The 12,666-nt window shown below is 38.3% G+C and overlaps 1 protein-coding gene across 1 annotated transcript in view; it reads right to left on the bottom strand.

The window, feature by feature from the left end:
* ebo (ellipsoid body open) overlaps window positions 1–12,666 on the bottom strand; it is a 515,097-nt gene that overhangs the window by 93,967 nt on the left and 408,464 nt on the right. The window contains exon 15 of the mRNA XM_067141696.2: window positions 3,439–3,605. Coding sequence (XP_066997797.2) covers window positions 3,439–3,605 — 167 coding nt within the window. The remainder of the gene's footprint in view (window positions 1–3,438; window positions 3,606–12,666) is intronic.

Here is a 12,666-nt window from a genome sequence, read left to right on the forward strand (position 1 = left end):
TTCATCTGTCGTTCATTAATCATTGCCCCAGAGGAGTATGGCAGGCTTCGGCAGCCGGCACAATTCCTATCCTTGCCACTAGATGGGGGTTTCATTCATTCCATTCTTGACCCGGTTGAATGACTGGAAACAGGCTGTGAATTTTCATTGTGATTTGGGGAGAAGACGACATGAATGTTCAAGAGCAGTTGGATGTGGTGAATGGGAAGATCGAAGAATGTGGATTGAAAATAAGTGTAGAAAAGAGTAAAACTCTTGTTATGACTAGAGGGGAAAAAGAAGGGAAAGGTCAGATTAGACTTGCAGACAAGCCCCTGGAAGTAGTGGAGGCGTTCAAATACCTGGGGAGTGAATTAATGGAGATTGCTCGACTGGATGCTGAAATTATTAAGAGGATTCAAGCTGGAAGTTGCTTCTATCATGGTGTAAGAAACATGTTATGAGACAAAGATGTGCCAATGGAAGCAAAGGAAACTATGTACAAGATGTATTATGTACCTGTAACAACTTATGGAACAGAAACTTGGACAATGACAAAGAAGGATGAGAGTCGAATACAAGCAGCCAAAATGAAGTTCTTAAGGAGTATGACACAGAAGAGTAGAAGAGACAAAATAAGGTATGAGAAAATCCGGGAAGAAATTGGAGTGGAAAAATGAATGATAAAATAGAGAAGAGCCAATTAAGATGGTTTGGGCACATAAAGGGAATGAGTGATGAAAGAATCCCAAAAGAAATGATGGAAATGCAAATGCAAGGAGGAGAGGCCGCGGACGACCATGATTGGGATGGAAGGACACAATTCAATGCAGTATTAGAGAAAGAAACCTGGACTGGGACACAGTGTTGGAGGAGTAGTGGTGGGAAGACTGAAGAAAGTGGAGAGGAACCATATTTGCCCCTACCTAGCTACAGCTGGATAATGGGAAATGATGATGATGATGATGATGATGGTGGTGATGATACATATAGTATGGTCAACTTAAGTTGTTTGCTGTCTGAATAAGAAAACAAATATTTGCCACAAAATGCCACTGATCATCGAACAGTATAGTTTTCTCTCTATATACACTTGCGAGCTCTCTCGTCGACATTTGAAAGCGATGTTGGAGCCAATTAGTAATACCCGTTGACTGCTGTTCTCTAAAAGAGAAATTCAAAATGAAAGTGGATAACACATTTTCGTAATAAATGCGTAAATAACGTAACCCGACAGCAGTTGTTAACTCGTTAGAATTAAAGGCTGAAGCAAACAATTGCTTAGTTTTAATGTTATATGCTGAAATTATGTAAGAACGTAATTCATCTCAAGATACGAGAGAGTTCTGTACATCACTGATTTCTGAGGATAGTTCATATTTTCTTGCATCTAGTTAAATTTTGGAATATTCTCATGTAAATTATGACCAGGTGGTCATAATTTCTGTAGGTGCGCTTGAAATGTTTTCATGATGCATATACGGCTAGATTTTTTTTGCTATTGGTTTTACGTCACACTGACACAGATAGGTCTTATGGCGGTGATGGGATAGGAAAGGGCTAGGAGTGGGAAGGAAGCAGCCATGCAATTAATTAAGGTACAGCCCCATCATCTGGCTGGTGTGAAAATGGGAAACCACGGAAAACCACCTTCAGGGCTGCCGACAGTGGAGCTCAAACCCACTATCTCCCGGATGAAAGCTCACATCTGCACGCCCCTAACCGCACAGGCAACTCCCCCAGCACCGTTAGGTTAGGTTAGGTTAGGTGATGGATTTTGAAGAAGAAAACTGAAACGTTTGCCACAGAGGCCTCTGGAGTGATACTGTAATTTTTTCAAATTGAAATTAAACATATACTTTCAAGTAGTATCAGATTTAAAAAAATAACAAAACAAGTAAGCCGTAGTGTGGATATCATCGCAAAAACGGAAGTTTTGAAAAAACTGACTGTAGATTCATACCAATTTTAATGTGTGTGGGTTTCTCCCCCACTTTTACGAAAAATCGGATATTAAAAGGGACTGGTAGATAACTCAGCACTTCCTGGATCAGGGCTAAGTCTTTCACACACAAGACAATGACAAATGTTACACTATAAAGACAGCCATATTTCAAAACATGCTTTAGTACAATATAAATGAGTATGAACTTTAACATATTTGTCTGTGAATTACCATTGGCTATGACACTGTATAACAGACTGTAGGCTATTTATGAAACCCATAAGGCAAATGACATATGTATTTATGTATTGCATGTATATAAAGTGCTCAAATTATAAAAGCTTCTTTTTTGGAATAACAAACTTTTTCACTCTGCCTTACGCATGTCCAATACCAGATTTACCGAGCTCGATAGCTGCAGTCGCTTAAGTGCGGCCAGTATCCAGTATTCGGGAGATAGTGTGTTCGAGCCCCAATGTCGGCAGCCCTGAAGATGGTTTTCCATGGTTTCCCATTTTCACACCAGGCAAATGCTGGGGCTGTACCTCAATCTCTCTTTCTTATCTTTGCTATTTTGCTTTACGTCGTACCAACACAGATAGGTCTTATGGCGACGATGGGACGGGAAAGGCCTAGGAATGAGAACGAAGCGGCCGTGGCCTTAATTAAGGTACAGCCCCAGTATTTGCCTGGTGTGAAAATGGGAAGCCACGGAGAACCATCTTCAGGGCTGCCGACAGTGGGATTCGAACCTACTATCTCCCGAATACTGTACCTTAATCAAAGCCACGGCTGCTTCCTTACCACTCCTAGGCCCTTCCTGTCCCATCGTCGCCATAAGACCTATCTGTGTCGAAGTGACGTAAAGCAAATTAAAAAAAAATCTGGATATTTTGACAATAGTTAAAATAGACTAAAAATACCTTGTATTTACACAGCTACTGAACAGTCATGAAACGACAACATTAGGAATAGTTTACCCTTGGCTATTTTACGAGAACTTGACAATGTCGCAATAAATGTCTACAGCTTGTTTCACTGCAATTTATCTTCACTATATCCCTATATCCCTAAAATGTCCAAAATATAATCTTCCATCATGCTTTCTTTACACTTTTGTGTACCCTTCTCAGAAGACAGCTGTGAAAGAAAAACATAAGGCACATAATTAACGTCAAAATACGGTAGGACGAATTAGGAGTCGTCCATCGTCTGAACAGAACATGCGAGGAATGACAAAACTACAGCGTCAAACTGAACTCGGAAGTGGAAAAGTGTGCATTGCTTGAAATCCGAGACATTTTGAGATCCAGGTTAACTCAGGCATGGGACAGAAAAGGTTAAATATACCAAAAGTGCATGTAAGAGTAACTGCAGAATGCCAAATACCAATGTAAGTAATGCAGTGCCCAAAGTTATCCCCAGATTTTTTGATTTCCAATATTAAAATATCAAATATGACTTACTTTCTAAAATTAAATTTAACAGGTAAACCTTGAAGATTCAATCCCTACCTTGAAAAAACAACCAAAATATTCTGTACAATATTTCCAATGACCGTTACACCCATCTGTTGCTGTAGAGTACCAAACACAGCCACGAAGAAGTCAAGAATTGCTTCACATACATCATGTAAATGAGCATACAGGGAGAATAAGGACAGTGTCTTCTGTATATGAGCCTGAGGAAAACAAATATCATAAAATTATATATACATTTTTTTAAACATGCATTTTACCAGTAACGAAAGAACTATGTATTATCTCATGAGAATGCCATGGCATTTTTGCAGATAGTATATATGGCCTACAATGAAACTGAGTCCAAATATGGAATCCCAGAAAATGTTAGGGCATTCCCTGAAGGAAATGCATAGTTCTTTTGATACATCAGGAACTTTGAAAAAGGGGGCAGAAAGAGTCAATCCTCAACCCAGATGAATATCATGAATCTGTGAAAGTTCAACATCTTGATACTGAAAACTAGGAATCAAAAACGGGTTGAATTGATGAAGGAGGACATGCCCATTCTTGGGCTAAATGAGAACAAGTGAAAAGCAAGAAGAGGTAAGGCAGTGAAGGATAGATTCAGGTTGTTTTACAGTGGAAGACAGAAGTAAAATGTGTGGAAATTAATATTTTAAGAATGGATATACAGTAATATGTAGAAGTGAAGCAAAAGTGGAAATCTATATAGGACAGGATTATTGTGGTGATAACTCACTGGTAAAATAGAAAAAAAGAGTTCTATTTATATACCCTAGAAAGTGGAAATAAAGAAGGCATTTGGTAATGAAATGTATAAAAGAAATCGAAGTAATGAAGCTGGAAGAGATGAATACAAGAGCGAGAGAGAGAGAGAGAGAGAGAGAGAGAGAGAGAGAGAGAATTATGATATGATATCTTGGATTCAGAGAGATAAGTTGGTAAGAATCAGTAAAGGGAGAAAAATAGATAAAAATGAAATAGCATATGGCTTTTGGTGCTGGGAGTGTTCGAGGACAAGTTTGGTTCGCCATATGCATATAGGTCTTTTGATTTGACGCAAGTAGGCGACCTGCACGTCGTGATGAGGATGAAATGATGATGAGGACAACACATACACCCAGCCCCTGTGCCAGCGAAATTAACCAATTAAGGTTAAAATTCCTGACCCTGCCAGGAATCGAACCCAGGACCCCTGTGACCAAAGGCCAGAACGCTAACCATTTAGCCATGGAGCCGGACAGAAAAATAGATAATTAACAGGTATGGATGGAGAGATAAAATAACTAAAACTTTGATTAACTAACAAACAAATGGAAAAAGGAAGTCTCAAAGGACTAAAGGATGTCACAGCATACTGGATGATGCATTTGGGGGTTATTGCAGAGTAGCAACAGTGAAGCTGAAAGTAGGTAGGACAGATCAACTGCAAGAAAGAAGGTGAATGAGAACAAGAATGTAGAAATTGAAAGATAACCAAGAACAGGGAGTGATTATGATTGAGCAAAAGCAATGAATTCCACAAATAGAAATTAGAGATAATGGAGAGGAATGGGGAAATTTAATAAGAGTGCATTTGCCAGAAGTGTAGAAAGTGTATGGAGCACCAGGAAAGGTAAAACAGAAACAGAGTCCATATGAATGGGAAGGTGGTAATAAAACTGAAAGTTACAAAATTAAAAGTAGGGAGAGCTGTGATAATATAATTGACCAACGTGGACTTCAAGACTGTACTGAGAATACAGGCTGATCAAGGGGGTATAAAAAGAAATACGGGTCCCATGACATTGGGTGAACGAGGAATTATAATACCTATTTTAAAGAAAGAAGACAAGAAGGTTTGTAATAATTATACAGGAATTGTAAAAATAATTCAAAAATACTAGAAAGAGACATCTGAAACACAAAAACATAAATACAAGAAATAGTTTATCATCAGAAGTGGAAGTACAACAGTGAAGTCATTTTCATTGTAAGACAAAATATGCGAATACACTGGGTGTACAGAAAGGATAAAAGAATAACCATTATAATTTAGAAGCCTGGTATAGAATGGTACAGGGAAAAAAATCATGCAAGCATTTTTAAATGTTGCAATTATGTCAAGACACAACAGGGCAAAACAGGTTGGTTGAAATTCAAACCTAACCAGGACAGGAATTGCACCATCTCATTTCCTATTAATGACACTGATGGATTATAAGGCCACTGAAAGTAATATATATTGTAGAAATACAAGAATGAATACAATACCATTATTTGATGATACTGCAGTATGAGGAGAGGATGAGAGAAGTATCCAAGAACAACTTAATGCAGTATATAGAAAGACTGAAGGAATAACAACAATAACTAAAATCAGGGATAAAGATCCCAAAGAAGTGGAAAATGTCAAGTGTTCAGATAGTGAACTAATGGATAATTCAAGAATGGATATGGGAAGCAAGAATGGAAATGTTTTCTACCACAGACTACAGATTCTAACAGGAAATACAGATATACAAATGAAGACAAAAGAAAGTGTTCATTACATTATATAACCTACTATTATATGTTTAGCTGATATCCGGCCAGGGACAAAGAAGGATAAATAACACAGGCAATAAAAGTGAAATTTGTGAGAAGTACGTTACAGGAGACAAGGACACAAGGCTGAGGAAGACTTGGTTAAGAAGAATAGAAGATAGGAACCTAGACTGGATCACTGTAATGGATGTGGAAGAAGGAAGATTGGGAGCTAAAGTTGCCCCCACCTGGACGCATCTGGGTAAAATGAAATGATTATGACAATGATGACAGCTTTGGATGATAAATTATTTTAGATGAAATACATGAAAAATATTACCAGTTGGAAACTGTAAACTCATCCAAGGCAACTGACATAGAATTGCAGCAGAGTGTAACATTCAAATGTTTGTCTTGCCCATAACAGTGGATATGGTATCTGCAAGTTTGAAAAGAAGAACAAGGTTTTATTCTGTATCTCCATATCCACTGCTGTAACTCAGAACAGTCGTAAACTGAATTTGTCATAGGGTGGCAACTAGCTGAAGTCCACCATAGGGCAAGTAAGGCATGACAAAGCAACAGCATGAGGAGATAAATGAATGGTGGTGCCTGAGGTATACCAGAGAGTTGCAGCTAACAGTACTCGCTACAGGGAATGATATTCTTACAGTATTCTTTGTGGATATCTATTAGAGGTCAGCACGGGTTTATAATCTTTACGCCCGGTCCGATACGAGCCAAGCCCAGAATAAGTTATAGTTTACCACCTGGCAGGGCTCATTTGACAAAATTTTATACAGAATATGTTTTAAAGAAAATAATATAAAAACAGATGTGTGGAAATAATACTAATAAAAACATATAAGGATGGATAAATGAATGTAACGTACAGTGGGTAAAGTAAGTATTCATATACATAGTCTTCAAATTACACTTATTTTGCAGTAATGCTGTTAACCAATCTTCTGCATTATGTATACATCAGTGTACGGCATGATAAATTTAGGCATAATTATGATGTATATGCAATAAATTTCCTTTGTAGACAACAATGGTAATATAGTGCCAGCAAAATAAATTTTCATACAGTCACACTGCACTGAAGTATAGTACATAATTAGTCCCCACTAACACTTTTCTGTGGATTCTCATTATCTTTGTCCATATGACTAGAGCGGCCAGTTCAAACAGCAAAACGGAAGTCAACAGTAAAATAGCATGATCCCTGGACCAATAAATATTTTTATTTTTGTTCGAACGAAAGTAGCATGATCCCTGGACCAATAAATCACTGGTCCACAGAATTCTTCTTATTTACATTGGCCATAGCTTTTGTCGCATATTAAATTTTGCATATCGCGATACAATTCAGGAAATGACGTCATTGACAACTGAAGCAATGAAACGAAAGCAAGGAACTTCAGTGAACATAGACATCACACACGAAATTGTTGAAAGTGTAGGACAAACAAAAGACATAAGTGTGTTACTGCGAGCATAGCACCAAAAGTACTTGTAAAGTAGTAAAGTAGGTATACATAATATTCTCCAAAAATAATATATTTCTTAATTTACTGCAGATTTTAGACTTCAACTGTGTTAAGGCAATTATTATGTTCCATTTGTGACAAATTTTACACTGACATTTCATAGATAGGAATGCGCGACGTAACCGGTATAGTGAATTGCCATAGATGTGTCCTGTCTACCTCAGGTTTCGCAGTGAGCACTGATGTTATCTGCACAAAGCTTTTCCTTGATCTTGTAACATTGTCAGCTCACCTCTGCTGCATTCACCATTTTCCGCTGCTTTCTTCCGATGTTTGATATCCGCACACTGCCACAGCCACGGGACTACTGTCTGCCGATTACCTGCGTCAAATCTGGATGACGTCATCAACTCATCGACTCTACACTCCTCATGGACATTCTAGGCATTTCTAGTGCCGTGTGACATGATTTCTCCGGTACCTCCCGCCTCCAACTGGCCTATATAAGCAGCACCCTTTGCTTACTACTTCAAGGCGTTCTTCGGCTGTTGGAGAGAGGGGAACATCCTTGTGGCTATGCTGCTGTAAATTTTCACCTCAATATGGGACGTGAGTATTCGACCGTGAGGTATTGTAAAACTTCTCGTTTGTAAACTTCGCATGACTATGTTTTCGAGTAGTTGCACTCTATCATTATCGAAAAGAGAGAAGTGGATCTTTAATTCCTTTGACTTATATGCTGTTGGAATTTATGTGAAGATGAACATTATTTTGTCAATATGCTTGAAAAGTTTTCATACTTTTGTACTTTAAATATTTCCTACTTTGAAGATCTCTTATAACAAAATTCTGGACTGGTAATTTCATTCTATTGGGCCTAAATGCATCTCTGTTGTATTCAGTGTTTTCTAGAACTTGTCACTTGCCATAATGCACTATTCTCTATTAAGGTTAAGTCGTATGCTATGCCTGGACTTGGTAATTTAAAATGTTGTCCTTTGGTTCATACTCCTATTCAACTGTTTTTCTTATTTCCCTAATGTTTCTTATTACTTGTTCTACAGTTGCTTGGGAAACATCTGTGTTGTTTGATGTACCTGTTTTTTTTCCTTTATTTGGATAAAATCCAAGTCATATTTATGATATTCACATCTGTAAAATCTATTGTATAATGTGCTCTGATCTTCCAATATTTTCTTGCTGTGGCTTGTGTGTGAATACATCTGTTTTGTTCATCCAAAGTTGGCAATTCTTCCTCATCCCATAGTGTCGTATTTTCCTAATCACTCATACTTATTACCATTTAAATCTTCTCCCATTGTACCATCCACAGTTCACCTATCGTTGCCCAGCACATTGCGAATATGTCCCTTCCACGATCCCCTTTTATATCTTTCGTAAATAAAAACAATAGTAATAAACCACCCTATCCGCCAAATCTGAGCCGTCTGCTTGGAGACTGGTGACCTAACAGTGAGTGAGCTTGGTCCTCTACCGTCTTTGTTCGTTCAGTTTGTGCTACTTTAGAGGCTATGCCTGCCAGGGAGAATAGTTTATACCAGGTGTATGCATAAGTCTTTTCCAGTTTCACTAAGAGATGGCAAACACTACATAGCGTATGAATTTGACACTTACGTCAGTTTGTTCATCTGGCATTAACCTACCAACACACATAAGTTGAGTCTGCCAAACACTAGTGTCTGTGTTGTATCGTCCAGTGATCATGTCAACGCTTGTGCCAGAAAAAGAACATTTGCGGCATGCATTGCTTTTCTCATTTAATAAAAAGAAAAAGACTGTGTTTGCTGGTAGAAACATATAGTGAACACGCTCCATCGATTAGAACACGCGAGACATGGTTTTGACAATTTAAACAAAGTGATTTCAATGTGAAAGATAGACCACAAAAGTGTGAAGACTCTCAATGCCTGGCGAAACTGTTAATGCACAACGCTATCAGGAACAAATGATTAATTTAAATCGTGCATTGATCGAAAGACGACCGAAATGGGCCAGAAGACATGGCAAAGTGATTTTGTTACACAACAATGTGCCATCTCACATAGAAAAACCAGTGAAAGATACCCTGAAATCACTTGGATGGGACATCTGACTATTACCTCTTCGCATCAATGGGGCAGACGCTCGCAGAGCAGCACTTCAGCAATTTTGAGGAATTTGGAAAATGGCTCTACAAATGGTTTGCCTCAGAAGACCAGCAGTTTTTCCGGCATGGTAATCATAACTTACCTGAAAGATGGGTGAAGTGTGTAGAAGCCGATGGCCAATATTTTGAATAAACAAAAAATGAATTTCCCTTGAAAATTACGTTTTCTTTACCACAAAAAAAAAAAAAAAAAAAAAAAAAAAAACCGGCAAAAACATATGCGTACACCTTGTAGACAGGAGGATTGCAGGCAGCCGGAAATTATTCTGCAAGACTCATTGAGAGCAATATCCACTTCTTTTGCAAGAGATGAATGGTACCATACAGGGCTAGGGTACTCGGCAGCGGAATAACACAGAGTTAATGCAGTTATACATAGTGTCTGAGCATGGGTGCCCCAGTTTGCCCCTATCAGTTTATGAAGTATGCTATTCCTCATGGAGACTTTTTGTTTGGTTTTCATACAATGAAGGAACAGTACACTGTCTTACTGGATGCCATTTTTGGTAGTAAATCATGATGAGTGCCCCTCTTCAATTCACATGCATTTGGTACCTCATGATCAGAAGAATTTCTGGGTGTCGATTTTTTTATCAACCCTGAGGATTAAGAAGAGACAAGTACGGCAAAGTTACATGTGTTTGTCTTCGAGGAGATGCGGCTTGTGACGTCACATACAAGTCTCTCCTGCTCGGTTGGCGTTTTGTTGGGAACTGATTAAGATGTTACTATGACTGAACATTCCGACTATATTGGCTTTTCCTAATCAAGGAAATCACTGTATTTTCATTGTGAAGAAATGTGCACAATGTAGTCCAGCTCCAATAGATATGGCATTTAAGTGTGTGATCAGCACTGATACTAACTCCATTGGAACTGTTTTTTCAAACACCCTTGTGTCTCCGATTGTTAATGATGAATAACAATATTACTATTACTGAAACATGAAGAAGAGCCGCCTGCCCCTCCAGAGTCAGGCAACTCTTTCAACAGGTTTCCACCAAGAGAGTGGCCGCGTGGTTTGGGTCTCGTAGCTGCCAGCTGGCATTCGGGAGTTAGTGAGTTTGAGCCACGCTGTCAGCAGCCCTGAAATGGTTTTCCATGGTTTCCCTACTCTCACACCAGGCAAATGCTGGGGTGGTACATTAATTAAGGCCATGGCTGCTTCTTTCCCACTCTTAGTCTTTTCCTACACCATCATTGCCATAAGACCTATCTGTGTCGTGCACCATAAAGCAACTTGTAAAAAATAATTTAAAAAATAATTTAAAAAAAAAGCCTTAGTGTCATCTAGCTGCAAGATGTTGAACTCTCTCAAGATCTTTAGCCTACCTACAGGTATTGCTTTTCAAACTGGGCATGCCATCTAGGAGCCTGTGCTGGAACTATATTTTGCGAGAATTGTGAATGCTAGAAGTTGGCTCTCCTTACTTTTTTCTCTCTATATTGCCAGTACCTGTTTATTCTATGCCCAATCAGCGACCAGACTGCTGTAATAAAAGTAGTTTGCAGTTGCCTGCTAGGCATCTTCTTTTGATTATCTGATAAGGTACGGACCTTACTATGGACAGTTCGCCACTGGGGCAACCTTATGGTAAGCCACTATGTCTTAAAAACCATGTAATCTAAAATATTGAGTGGCTGATGGAGATACCTTGCTATCTTAGCATGGTAAGTTTAGGAGAGTAACCATTACCCTGCCTATTTTAATTTAGAGCTTTTGCTAAAATTATTTAATTTAGTATTATGTAGGTTTCTTCAGTTTCCTTAAGAAAATATGTAGATGCAATTATGGCTGTAGACATCAAAAGGAAGCACAAGTGTGGACCCTAATTTCCCTTAATCAACCTCTATTTTCTGTCACTAGAACTTTTCAAAATATAACCTTCTATTTTCTATTTTCGGCTGTAGTTTCCCCTTGTTCCTAGTCACAACACAGCTTATCCTCTGCTTCACTGGGTTTTTGAACCCCACTAAGATTTGTTGTAACTTAATGTTCTCTTTGGTATTCCTATTCTATTTTTGTGCGTCGGCCATTTTCCTAAATTCGTTCTAGTCTCTATATTGGAATTTAATTATGCCATGGCCTGCTGTCAGCTCTGCTCCTGATTTTTTTAAAAATACGTGTTTAATGTTGCACTAACACATCAAAGGTTTTTGGCAACAGAGGGATGCAGAAGGGCTAGGACTGAGAAGGTAGCGACTGTGGCCTTAATTAAGGTATAGTCCCAGCATTTGCCTAGTGTGAAAATGGGAAACCATGAAAAAGCATCTTCAGGGCTGCGACCGCCGAGATTCCAACCCACTATCTCCTGAATACAAGCTCACAGCTGCGTAACCCTAACTGCACAGCCAACTCGCTTGGTTGCACCTGCTTCGTTTTTGGGTTGTCTCCCCCTTTGAAAGCCGATTTTGTGTTATTTATCTTAGATTTTTGAGGGAGTAACAAGCGTGTAACTGTGCTCGATCCATAACTGAAGGCATCTAGGCCTGGTTTCATTTTTAAGTGGTAGAAACCAACACTGTTATATACTCTTTGTAATGCTCTGAAAGCATTTAGCTTGTTAACTATAGTAAATCTTTAACTACTGTATTTATATTATTGTTACAGATTATTTATTTATTTATCGTTATCCTTAAGTTGTTAAAAAAACACAAAAGAACTATATTAGAATTATATACTGTATTTCTATTGACTTGAAGCATTTTTCTGTATTTCCTTCGTCCAGTCCTGTGGTTCTGCCACTTCTTCCCCCATCTCCTGGGACCAACGTAGCAATAATAATACTTGGGGTTCGGAACATTATGACCCAAGAAAATGCAAAATATGACCTACAAAATGTAAAGTATGACCTAAGGAAGTTAGTGATAGGTAGAAAATATGAGAGTATTACTAATATTAAAAGTCTTAAGTACCAAAAAGTGATCAGTGAAAATACAGCAGACAGATTAAATTACACAAACTGATAGAGCTATAGTACGTTAAATCTTTCAATATGCATTCACATGAAATTGCTTTACTACAACTTCGGTAACTTTAGACGCTTTACCAAAGAGAATTGTTCTGTCAGTAGGCCTACTAAAGATCTCATC

The sequence above is a fragment of the Anabrus simplex genome, chromosome 2 (genome assembly GCF_040414725.1).
Source record: "Anabrus simplex isolate iqAnaSimp1 chromosome 2, ASM4041472v1, whole genome shotgun sequence".
Classification (NCBI taxonomy): Eukaryota; Metazoa; Arthropoda; class Insecta; order Orthoptera; family Tettigoniidae; genus Anabrus; species Anabrus simplex.